General features: G+C 43.8%; 1 protein-coding gene across 1 annotated transcript in view; it reads right to left on the bottom strand.

The window, feature by feature from the left end:
• Window positions 1-273: 273 nt before the first annotated feature.
• The window catches only part of HAPLN4 (hyaluronan and proteoglycan link protein 4), a 29,677-nt gene continuing 16,324 nt past the window's right edge, over window positions 274-13,626 (bottom strand). The window contains exon 4 of the mRNA XM_026683169.2: window positions 274-623. Coding sequence (XP_026538954.2) covers window positions 274-623 — 350 coding nt within the window. The remainder of the gene's footprint in view (window positions 624-13,626) is intronic.

Raw genomic sequence — 13,626 nt, 5'->3', positions numbered from 1 at the left:
CTAGCGGTGATGCAGCACATGCCAGACACTTCCAAAGATTCTGGATGTTTCAGCCGAACTGCTGAGGAAGCAGGAATCCTTCCCTTTCCGTTGAGGACTATGCAAGCAAACTCCCACCCCTCTTTTCTCTTTTTTTTTTTGGGTGGTGGGGGAGGACACAAATAACAATTCCCCTAAAAAGAGGAGATGGAGACAGATCTCATCACCGAGACTCGAACAGCAAATAAAACAAGAGGCGCTGAGCTTTGGGCTGCCCCCGCCCCCCGTTTCTATTTATACATGGAACGCTTTCCATCTTCCTGGAGCATCTTTGTCCTTTTTGGGGGGCTTCTCCCCGCCCGCCTCTTTGAAGCAATAGACCCCAAAGAGTTTGTATTTCTTGTCGGGGAAGCCCAGGTTGCGAACACCGGGTTCCCGGCCCCCACAGCGAGACCTGGGGTTGACGATGGGGTAGCGGACGCTTCCATCCCCGACCCAGCCGGCCTCGCATTTGTCCAAAAGCTGGATCTTCCAGGCGGCGTAGAGCTGGCCCACTTTGGCTACCGTGGCTCCGTTTTGCTTGCAGGCCAAGACGGCTTCGGGGAAGCTGAGTTTGCGGTAGGTTTTGAGGAAGAAGACTTTGCCTGCAAGAGAACAGGAGGAGAAGCATCAGAAAAGGGTCAGGATCGGTTAGGTTTTTCCTGTCCGATGTCTAGGGGAGACATGATAGCAGGGTTCCAATGTATCTCAGGGGCTGCCCCAAAGAAGAGGGAGTCAAGCTATTCTCCAAAGCACCTGAAGGCTGGACAAGAAGCAATGGGTGGAAACTGGGGTGGGATTCAAAATAGTTCACTACCGCTTCTGTGGGTGTGGCTTGGTGGGCATGGCAGGGGAGGTTACTGCAAAATCCCCACCCCACTAACCTGCTTTCCAGCTCCGTTCTCCTGTGCAGGGCAACCAAAGAAGACCCAGCCGGTCAGCTGTGACTCAGTGGGAGGCAGAGAATAGATGGGGGTAGGGGGGGCAGTCAGAGGTGGGATTTCTCCGAACTACTCAAAATTTCCTCTACTAGTTCTCCAGAACTGGTCAGAACCTGCTGAATATCACAACTCTGGTGGAAACTAATCAAGTAGAGAAGCAACCTAGAACTAAGAAGAAATTTCCTGTTAGAGCAATTAATTAGTGGAACAACTTGCCTCCAGAACAGAGGTGGGTATTCAGCAGGTTCTGACCAGTGCTGGAGAACCGGTAGCGGAAATTTTGAGTAGTTCAGAGAACCGGCAAATCCCACCTCTGACTGCAGAATTTTTCCCCTACCACGCCCACCAAGCCATGCCGACAGAACCGGGAGTAAAACAATTTGAATCCCACCACTGCTCCAGAAGTTGTAAATGCTCCAACACTGGAAATTTTTAAGAAGTGATTGGACAACCATTTGTCTGAAGTGGTGTAGGGTTTCCTGCCTGAGCAGGAGGTTGGACTAGAAGACCTCTAAGGTACCTTCCAACTCTGCTATTCTATTCTATGATCCAGGGCCGTTTTAACAGCGTTATGGGCCCCTGGAAAGCAGTGTACTGGGGCCCCTACGACAGCTACTCAAAGAATAAAAATGTAAAGGGTCAATAAAATGAAAGATATATATTTGCATGTTAGTATTGATTTAAAAATGCAGTAAATGTAATAAATATAGCATATTGCTGTATTTATATGATACAAAGTGCATTGAAGGGTTAACATACACATATTAGTATGGGGCCCCTATACTTGTGGGGCCCACAAGCAAGGCCCCTTAAGCGTTAAGACAGCCCTGCTATGATCTGCAGCATATATGTGGACCTTTTAAGGTAATCCTCCACTTACAACCATTCATTTAGTGATTGTTCAAAGTTATGACGCCACTGAAAAAAGTGATTTATGACCGATTTTCACACTTACACCATTGCAGCGTCCCCACGGTTACATGATCAAAATTTGGATGCTTTTCAACTGGCATATATTGATGATGGTTTTTGCGACCTTCACTAACTAGCCGTGCCCAGTTCCTGCAACCGTTCTTCATATGTCTTAGCCTCCAGTCCTCTAATGTGCATTTATTACCATGTAATCACAATTTATTATTTTTGCCTAAGCCCAAGCATTTTCTTCTTAATTTTGCCAAAAAAATGCTGCTGGTGAACAATGGGTTTCTTTTAACAACTGCTTCAAAACAGGTCATCATATTGGGTTGGTCATGTTGGTGACCTGCCATTGTGACTTATGACCATAATGAGAAGGCTCCATTATGGTCGTAAGTTGAGGACTACCTATATCCGGAGGACAGCCAAGCGAAGATTCCCAGAACAGTCCCAGGTGAGAAGGCATCGAGGGACAAACATCATCAGGGACAATGACAACAAACAAAGACATATTGTGTAGCCGCTCTAATTTTTGTTTTTAGAAGAAAATCTGTCACATTTTTTACTTATTTATCTGATTTGTCAATTGCTTACAAGACAATAGATATAAGTATAAACATGAGTAAGAATACAGGAAATAGGTACAAATAAATGGGGACAATAGGACAGGGACGGGAGGCACGATGGTGCACTTATGCACGCCCCTTACAGACCTCTTAGGAATGGGGTGAGGTCAATAGTGGATAGTTTGAGGTTAAAGGAGGGGGGGGTTTGAGGATGTAACTACAGAGTCAGGTAGTGCATTCCAGGCATTGACCACTTTGTGGCTGAAGTCGTACTTTCTGCAATCAAGATTGAAGCGGTTTACACTGAGTTTTTATCTGTTGTGTGCTCTTGTATTGTTTGGGGGACAGTTTAAATTTGGCAAAGCAGCAATACCGAGAGAAAACAACACAGCAGGCAGAAAGTATAAGGATGATAAAGCATAAGTGCACCAACGTGCCTACTGTCCCTGTCCTATTGTCTCTCATCTTTCTCTTGGCAATGCCCCATAGATTCTCTATGGGGTACAGGTCAGGCAAGTTTGCTGGCCAATCAAGCACAGTAATCCCACAGTCATTGAGCCAGGTTTTGGTGCTTTTAGCAGTGTGGGCAGGTGCCAAGTCCTGCTGGAAAATGAAGTCAGCATCGCCATAAAGCTCATCTGTGGAAGGAAGCATGAAGTGCTCCAAAATCTCCTGGTAGACAGCTGCGTTGACCCTGGACTTAATGAAGCACATGACATGGCTCCCCAAATCAACACAGACTGTGGAAACTTCACACTGTACTTCAAGCATCTTGCAGCGTGTGCCTCTCCATTCTTCCTCCAGACTCTGGGTCCTTGGTTTCCAAATGAGATGCAAAAGTTTGCTCTCATCAGAAAAGAGAACTGAGCAACAGACCAGGTCTGTTTTTCTTTAGCCCAGGTAAGACGCTTCTGACGTTTGTTGTTCAGGAGCGGCTTGACAAGAGGAATACGACATTTGAAGCCCATGTCTAGGATCTAGTCTCTGTGTGGTGGTTCTTGATGCACTGACTCCAGCCTCAGTCCACTCCTTGTGAAAGTCCCCAACACTTTTGAATGGCCTTTTCCTGACAATCCTCTTCAGGCTGCAGTCATCCCTGCTGCTTGTGCACCTTTTTCTTCCACACTTTTCCCTTCCACATCACTTTCTATTAATGTGCTTTGATACAGCACTTTGGGAACATCCAACTTCTTTTGCAATTACCTTTTGAGGCTTTCCCTCCTTATGGAGGGTGTCAGTGATGGTTTTCTGTACAACTGTCAGGTCAGCAGTCTTTCCCATGATTGTGATTCCTACTGAACTTGACTGAGAGACCATTTAAAGGCTCAGGAACCCTTTGCAGGTGTTATGGCTTAATTAGCTGATTAGAGTGGGACACTTTGAGCCTAGAATATCGAACCTTTTCACAATATTCTAATTTTCTGAGATTGTGGATTTGGGGTTTTCATGAGCTGTAAGTCATAATCATCACAATTATGACACATCAACAGCTTGAACTATCTTGCTTTGTATGTAATGAGTCTATCTCATATATTAGTTTCATTACTGAAATCAAGGAACTTTTGCACAAGATTTTAATTTTTCGAGTTTCACCTTTATGTATCCATGTATTCACAACTATGTTTTGACTTATACCTATTATCTTGTAAGCAATTGACTAAAGAAAGAAAGAAGGAAGGAAGGAAGGAAGGAAGGAAGGAAGGAAGGAAGGAAGGAAGGAAGGAAGGAAAGAAAGAAAGAAAGAAAGAAAGAAAGAAAGAAAGAAAGAAAGAAAGAAAGAAAGAAAGAAAGAAAGAAAGTTAGTGAACCTAGCCCGGGCATGCCTCCAATACACAAGGGAAGATCTCAACCGTTCAGCCTTGCTGGCATGATCCAAATGGGCGAGATGCAATATGAGGCTTGCAGCATCTCTAGGGATCTAGTGTGAAGCTGCGAGTTGGATCAGGAGTGGCATGAAAGGTGAAAATTGGAATTCTACACCCTTAAAGTTGTAGAATTTTTCTCAGAACCCCCCACCCCAACCCACCCTTCCTCCCCAACTCCACCAGGAGCTATTGCAGAGTTTCTCAATCTCGGCAACTTTAAGGCAGAAGGACTTCAACTCCCAGAAGGTCCATCCCTCCCTTGTTAGGACCTGATGGTAAAGACTGCAACGACGACACCATTAAAGCCAACATCTTTAACACATTCTTCGGCTCAGTATTTGTAAACAGCAATGGATCATGCCCAGTATTTCCTAGCCGTACCACAGATAACAACAATGATCTAATACATATCGATTTACAGAAGACAATGTTGAAAAATCACTACGCAATCTAAAACCATCTCTATCTATTGGACCGGATGGAATATGTGCCTACTTCTTAAGAAAGCTATCCACTGCCATAGCCGAACCTCTAAGCATAATCTTTGAAAAATCTTTCAGGACCAGCTCCTTGCCTAACCTATGGTCACAAGCCACAGTCATCCCCATCTTCAAAAAGGGAGACCCAAGCCTAGTTGAAAATTACAGGCCAATCTCCTTATGCTGCGTCACCTGTAAAGTCATGGAATCAATTATTAACCAATCCATCATCCTCCACTTAGAGTCAAACAACCTACTCTCCAATAAACAATTTGGTTTCAGAAAAAAAACTATCCTGTAATCTACAACTCTTACACTGCAAAAACATATGGACAACACAACTCGACCAGGGCAAAGCAATAGACGCAATCTACATAGACTTCTGTAAAGCCTTTGATTCAGTGGTACACGATAAACTACTCCTAAAAATAAAATCCTATGGTATCTCTGGACAACTGAATAACTGGATAGAAGCATTCCTGTCAAACAGACAACAAATGGTCAAAATCGGGAGCGTCCTATCAAATCCAGTACCTGTCAATAGTGGTGTCCCCCAAGGCAGTGTACTAGGACCAACTCTCTTCATACTCTACATAAACGACCTCTGTGATCATATTAAGAGCAATTGCGTTCTCTTCGCTGATGACATAAAGCTGTTCAATACCACAGACAATACTGCTACCCTACAAAAAGATCTTGACTATGTATCAGAATGGTCAAACAAATGGCAACTTCAAATCTCAACAAATAAATGCTCTGTCTTACATATTGGCAAAAAAATCAGAAAATAAAATACAAGCTGAATAATCAAGAACTTGTTGATGACCCAAGCTCTGTAAAGGACCTTGGAATACTCACCTCTAATGATCTAAGTGCTAGAGCCCACTGCAACTACATAGCCAAAAAGGCATTAAGAGTTGTTAACCTAATCCTACGTAGCTTTTTCTCTGGTAATATTACACTACTAACCAGAGCATACAAAACATTTGCTAGACCAATACTCGAATACAGTTCATCAGTCTGGAATCCACATTACGTATCTGATATTAGCACAATTGAGAAAGTCCAGAAATATTTCACAAGAAGAGTTCTCCACTCCTCTACTCGTTGTAGAATACCTTATGCCACCAGACTTGAAATTCTAGAACTAGAAAACCTTGAATTACGCCGTCTTCGGTCTGACTTAAGCATGGTATATAAAATCATACATTGCAATGTCCTACCTGTCAGTGAATACTTCAGCTTCAACCATAACAACACAAGAGCACACAATAGATACAAACTCAAAGTAAACCGCACCAAGCTTGATTGCAGGAAATACGACTTCAGCAATAGAGTGGTCAATGTCTGGAATACTCTACCTGACTCTGTAGTTTCTTCCCCAAACCCCCAAAACTTTAACCTTAGACTGTCTACTATTGACCTCACCCCTTTCCTAAGAGGTCTGTAGGGGGCGTGCATAAGCGCACCAACGTGCCTACCGTCCCTGTCCTATTGTTTCTCTTATTCTTTTATTTTTCATATATGTATCCATTTCATGTATTCACAACTATGTATACTCTTATACTTATTATCTTGTAAACAATTGGCAAATCAAATAAATAAATAAATAAATAAATTCCCCAGCCAGCATGAGTTAAATCCACCAGTCTTGAAGTTTCTAAAGTTAAGAAACAAGAGTCTAGTGGAAGAAGCTTCAGCATGGCTGGCTGAGGAATTCTGGGAGTTGAAGTCCACCCATCTTAAAGTTGCTAAAGTTAAGAAACGCTAGTCTAACGGAAGGAGAAATTATAAAAAAAAAAATGCAGGATGCTTTCGTGATCCTCTTGGGCGACTGGTTCCTGAAATATAAAAATGCTGCACACTGGGGCCATGAGAGTCCTCGAGTTATGACTACAATCAAGCCACGTGGTGGTCAAATGACCAAACCTATTCTATGGCATTTTTGGTGGTGGTCATTAAGTGAATATCCTGGTCATAGAGTGGCTGCCATGGGCATTAAGCAAACACCATAGCTGTTAAGCCAAGCCATTGTTTACCCATCGTTGAGCCATGGTGGTACAGTGGTTAGAGTGCTGTACTACAGGCTACTTCTGCCGGCTGCCGGCAGTTTGGCAGATCGATTCTCACCAGGCTCAAGTTGACTCAGCCTTCCACCCTTCTGAGGTGGGTCAAATGAGGACCCAGATTGTTGGAGACTATAGGCTGACTCTGTAAACCGCTTAGAAAGGGCTGTAAAAGCACTGTGAAGCGATATATAACTCTAAGTGCTATTGCTACTGTGGTTTTGTCAAAACTCAGAAGTAAATACCGGTTCTTAGCAAAACCATCATAACACCTGGTCATGTAATTGTGGGATGCTGCAAATGTCCATCCATCCATCTTGCTAAGTGCATTAAGTTCGGTCAGGGGACCACAGAGATGCTCTGGCCATAAGTCCAACTACTAACTTTCAATGGCCGCTAAGCAGAGGTGGGTATTCAGCAGGTTCTGACCAGTTCTGGAGAACCGGTAGCAGAAATTTTGAGTTGTTCGGAGAACTGGCAAATACCACCTCTGACTGGCCCTGCCCCCATCTATTCTCTGCCTCCTGAGTCCCAGTTGATTGGCTGGGTCTTCTTTTGTTGCCCTGCACAGGAGAACGGAGCTGGAAAGCAGGTTAGTGGGGTGGGGAGGGAATGGGGATTTTACAGTATATCCTTCCCCTGCCACGCCCACCAAGCCATGTCCACAGAACCGGTAGTAAAAAAATGTCAATCCCACCACTGCCGCTCAGCGACTAGTCGTAAGTCAAGGACTACCTGTATTTTCCTCCCCTGCTAATCTTCCTGCGGAGGTTCCTTCCAAGCTTTTCCTCTGCGGGATGGCAATTTCTCCTCTCTCTCCTACCCTTTTAATTGTACAGAGGTCAAATCTTGCACAAGAAGAGACGAATGCAGAAAGGAGAGGCACCCCCAGCCTGCTGCAGAATCACAGCCTCCCCAATTTCTGTTACCCTCAGGTTACAGGATAACAGAGTTGGAAGGGACCTTGGAGGTCTTTTAGTCCAACCCCCTGCTGAGGCAGGAAACTCTATGCCATTTCAGACAGGTGGTGTACAGTGTTTTCTTAAAAGCCTCCAGTGCCCACAACTTCTGGAGGCAAGCTGTTCCACTGGTTAATTGTTCTCACTTTTAGGAAGTTTCTCCTTAGTTCTAAGTTGCTTCTCTCCTTGATTAGTCTCCATCTGTTACTTCATCTCCTGCTTTCTGGTGCTTTGGAGAATAGCTTGATTCCTTCTTCTCTGTGGCAGCCCCCCTCAAATATTGGAAGGCTGCTATCTCATCACCCCTAGTCCTAATGAGCACCCAAGGATCTATGCAGTCATTTGCTCTTGAGATAGAGTGACCGCCCAATCTCTTCTTTAAAAAGCACACACAATGTCAGGAGGCAAGTTGTTCCACTGGTTAATTGTTTTCACTGTCAGGAAATTTCTCCTTAGTTTTAGGTTGCTTCTCTCCTTGGTTAATTTCCATCCATTGCTTCTTGTCCTGCCCTCAGGTGCTCTGGAGCAGGGGTCTCCAATCTTGGCAACTTTAAGACTTGTGCACTTCAATTCCCGAATTCCGGGAGTTGGAGTCCACAAGCAAAGATGGCTGAGGAATTCCGGGAATTGAAGTCCACAAGCAAAGATGGCTGAGGAATTCCGGGAGTTGAAGTCCACAAGCAAAGATGGCTGAGGAATTCCGGGAGTTGAAGTCCACAAGCAAAGATGGCTGAGGAATTCCGGGAGTTGAAGTCCACAAGCAAAGATGGCTGAGGAATTCCGGGAGTTGAAGTCCACAAGCAAAGCTGGCTGAGGAATTCCGGGAGTTGAAGTCCACAAGCAAAGATGGCTGAGGAATTCCGGGAGTTGAAGTCCACAAGCAAAGATGGCTGAGGAATTCCGGGAATTGAAGTCCACAAGCAAAGATGGCTGAGGAATTCCGGGAGTTGAAGTCCACAAGCAAAGCTGGCTGAGGAATTCCGGGAGTTGAAGTCCACAAGCAAAGCTGGCTGAGGAATTCGGGAGTTGAAGTCCACAAGCAAAGATGGCTGAGGAATTCGGGAATTGAAGTCCACAAGCAAAGATGGCTGAGGAATTCCGGGAGTTGAAGTCCACAAGCAAAGCTGGCTGAGGAATTCCGGGAGTTGAAGTCCACAAGCAAAGCTGGCTGAGGAATTCCGGGAGTTGAAGTCCACAAGCAAAGATGGCTGAGGAATTCCGGGAATTGAAGTCCACAAGCAAAGATGGCTGAGGAATTCCGGGAGTTGAAGTCCACAAGCAAAGATGGCTGAGGAATTCCGGGAGTTGGAGTCCACAAGCAAAGCTAGCTGAGGAATTCCGGGAGTTGAAGTCCACAAGCAAAGATGGCTGAGGAATTCCGGGAATTGAAGTCCACAAGCAAAGATGGCTGAGGAATTCCGGGAGTTGAAGTCCACAAGCAAAGCTGGCTGAGGAATTCCGGGAGTTGAAGTCCACAAGCAAAGCTGGCTGAGGAATTCCGGGAGTTGAAGTCCACAAGCAAAGATGGCTGAGGAATTCCAGGAGTTGAAGTCTACAAGTCTTAAAGTTGCCAAAGTTGGAGACCCCTGCTTTGGAGAACAGACCCTTAAACAGACCCTTAAACAGACTTCTTCTTCTCTGTATCAGCCCCTCAAACATTGGAAGGCTGCTCTCATGTCACTCCTAGTCTTTTCATTTTACTAGACATACACACAATTGCTGTGAGAAAGGTTGCAAGGCCTTGTGTTCCTCCTCCTCCTTCTGTTCTGGGTCAGAATCTTTTTACTTGAGATATACGAGTAGTTCCTGAACTTACAACCATTCGAGCAATGACTGTTCAAAGTTACATCTCTGGGGAAAAACGGGACTTATGACCGCTTTTCATACATCTGTATCCACACCTCATCAATCACATGAACCAAGGATCTGCCTTCTCAGTTCTTTGCTACGCCACTCTCTGTGACCTTGAACTAATAACTCATAATAGTGTTTTTTTTCCTAAGAACTATTCAATACATCACTTCCTCTCTCCAGAACTCTATGGGCAACGATGAATCCCAGAGTTGACACACGGTTTCCTTAACATCGGCGGGTGTGATTCACTTAACAACTGTGGCAGAAAGGTCGCAAAACGGGACTAAACTCTCTTAATAACTGCCTTGCTTCGCAGTGAAAGTTTTGGGCTCAGCTGTGGTTGTAAGTCGAGGACTACCTGCAGTGCAGTGGTGGTATTCTACCGGTTCGGCCCGGTTCTACCGAGCCGGTAGCACCAACGAGCAGCGGAGACCAAACCGGTTCTCTCCGACACTCTGCGGTTGGGCCCACCTGCCCACTTGGGCTCCCATACTAACTTTTATGTCCTGCTTTTGAAGCACAGCAGCTGCTGAAGTGTCAGGGAGCGTGCAGGATTGCAGGAGGTGACTCAAAACACCTCTACGCCAAGCGGGCCCACCAAGCCACGCCCACCAAGCCACGCCCACCGAACCGGTCATAAAAATATTTGAAACACACCACTGCTGCAGGGGTGGGATGCTGCCGGTTTAACAACCAACCCAGTGAGTGTGCGCTTTGCACGTGTCTAAGGCGCTTGCATCCAGAGCTGAAAATGGAGCATTTAGAAGCTCAGCTGCTTACCTTCCAAGTCAGCGACAATAAGTAAGAACGGTGACGGGGAAAGCGGGGGGAAAAATCAGCTGTGCCGCGCAATTGAGATGAGCTACAAAGCAGGAAATAAAGGATAGGATAGGGCGGGGCAGGTGGGTGGGGCCAGCTGATTGTCAGGACTACCGGTTTGCCCGAAATGGTGCGAATCGACAGATCCCACCCAGTGATGGGATTCAAAAAATTTTTACTACCAGTTCTGTGGGCGTGGCTTGGTGGGCATGATGTGGCTTGGTGGGCGTGGCAGGGGAAGGATACCGTAAAATCACAATTCCCTCCCCACCCCACTAACCTGCTTTCCAGCTCCGTTCTCCTGTGCAGGGCAACCAAAGAAGACCCAGCCAATCAGCTGGGACTCGGGAGGCGGAGAATAGATGGGGGCGGGGCCAGTCAGAGTTGGTATTGGCCGGTTCTCCAAACTACTCGAAATTTCCGCTACCGGTTCTCCAGAACTGGCCAGAACCTGCTGAATACCACTTCTGATCCCACCACTGGATACCTGTGTCACAGGTTTTCTCAGGCTGCAAGGCCTTTGTGTTCCAACTTCTTCTGTTCTTAAAAAGAATTTTATCCCCAGTATATAGCTCATTCTTTCCCACCTACCCACCCACATACACACACACACACACACACACACACACACAGAGTTTCCTTCACATAATCAAGGCTAACAACAGGAGATTAAATGCCTCCCATGCAAAGATGGATTGAGTTGATGAAAGCACTTTGTTTCAAGGCTGATCTGCTGCTACTTAACTGGCCTCTGATTACACAGAGGAAAGCTCTGATGCTCCCCTCCCCCTGCTTGGATCCCCCCTAAGAAAAAGCAATTTACACCATTTGGAACAAATCCCATCGGAGTCTTACATCATCTTGCCAACTCCAAGCATAATTACCACCTTTTTTTTTTCTTTTTTTTTCTTTTGAGCGTCCCTCGTGGGACACGGAGCCCAAAAAAGGAGCGAGCTCATAAACTGCCCTGAAATGGCCCAAGCTTTCTCTTAAATGTGTTGCTATGATTTGTGGGAACTGGCTGGGGGTCTGTTTCATGTTCTTGCGTTGACTAATAAATTAACTTTCCTCGTGTTGTGTCGTCTGGACCACTAAAAGAGGACCATCCATTAAAAGCTCTGGGAAACATAAACCAGCCAGAACGGTAGAAAAACTGTGATCCGGCACATTGATGAATTATCTCCACCAAGTCAATCTTGATTCTTTGAGAACCACAATAGATAGATTCTCTCCGGGGTGATTTTGTCCCTAAAGTGGCCCTTCAGCTGTTCTAAGGGTAGGTGCACCCATCACTACTGTTACTGAGTCCATCCGCTTCACTGTGGTTGTCCTTGTCTTCTCTTTCCTTCCAACCTTCCCAGTGTTGGCAGGTTGGGATGGGATGTGGTGGCCCAAGATTACCATCTGTTAAACACACACTTGTACACAAACAGAGTGAGAGAATATATACTAAGATTCTTTCGGTGCACTGTTTTATGAGGGTGCTTGTATGCTTTTCGATATCAGCAAAACACTAACACCAAATCTTGATGTGACAATATACACTGAGCTCTCTTTTTTGCATTACTTTTAGTATATTTGTGTTAATTAGTGATCTAGTACAGGCCACAGAAATTATCTATCTATCTGTCTATCTATCTATCTATCTATCTATCTATCTATCTATCTATCTATCTATCATCTATCTATCTATCTATCTATCTATCTATCTATCTATCTATCATCTATCTATCTATCTAGTCCATCTATTTCTACCTACCATCTACCTTTCATCTCTCTATCATCACTCTATATCTATTTGCCTCTCTCTCTCTCTCTCTCTATCTATCTATCTATCTATCTATCTATCTATTTATCTCTACCTACCTACCTATCTACTGTATCTATCTATCTATCTATCTATCTATCTATCTATCTATCTATCTATCTATCTATCTATCTATCTATCTATCTATCTATCTATCTATCTATCTATCTATCTATCTATCTATCTATCTATCTATCTATCTATCTATCTATCTATCTATCTATCTATCTATCTATCATCTATCTATCTATCATCCGTCTATCATCCGTCTATCTATCTATCTATCATCTATCTATCTATCTATCTATCTATCTATCTATCTATCTATCATCTATCTATCTATCTAGTCCATCTATTTCTACCTACCATCTACCTTTCATCTCTCTATCATCACTCTATATCTATTTGCCCCCCCCCCATCTCTAACTACCTACCTACCTACCTACATATCTATCTCTACCTACCTACCTATCTACTGTATCTATCTATCTATCTATCTATCTATCTATCTATCTATCTATCTATCTATCTATCTATCTATCTATCTATCTATCTATCTATCTATCTATCTATCTATCATCTATCTATCTATCTAGTCCATCTATTTCTACCTACCATCTACCTTTCATCTCTCTATCATCACTCTATATCTATTTGCCTCTCTCTCTCTCTCTCTCTCTCTCTATTTATCTCTACCTACCTACCTATCTACTGTATCTATCTATCTATCTCTATCTATCTATCTATCTATCTATCTATCTATCTATCTATCTATCTATCTATCTATCTATCTATCTATCTATCATCTATCTATCTATCATCCGTCTATCATCCGTCTATCTATCTATCTATCATCTATCTATCTATCTATCTATCTATCTATCTATCTATCTATCTATCTATCATCTATCTATCTATCTAGTCCATCTATTTCTACCTACCATCTACCTTTCATCTCTCTATCATCACTCTATATCTATTTGCCCCCCCCTCTATCTCTAACTACCTACCTACCTACATATCTATCTCTACCTACCTACCTATCTACTGTATCTATCTATCTATCTATCTATCTATCTATCTATCTATCTATCTATCTATCTATCTATCATCTATCTATCATCTATCTATCTATCTATCTATCTATCTATCTATCATCTATCTATCTATCTAGTCCATCTATTTCTACCTACCATCTACCTTTCATCTCTCTATCATCACTCTATATCTATTTGCCTCTCTCTCTCTCTCTCTCTCTATTTATCTCTACCTACCTACCTATCTACTGTATCTATCTATCTATCTATCTATCTATCTATCTATCTATCTATCTATCT

The sequence above is a fragment of the Notechis scutatus genome, chromosome 1, assembly GCF_049901735.1.
Source record: "Notechis scutatus isolate UNSWTSFEM ecotype Mainland chromosome 1, rNotScu1.2, whole genome shotgun sequence".
Lineage (NCBI taxonomy): Eukaryota > Metazoa > Chordata > Lepidosauria > Squamata > Elapidae > Notechis > Notechis scutatus.
This window is presented reverse-complemented; position numbering and strand designations above follow the sequence as displayed.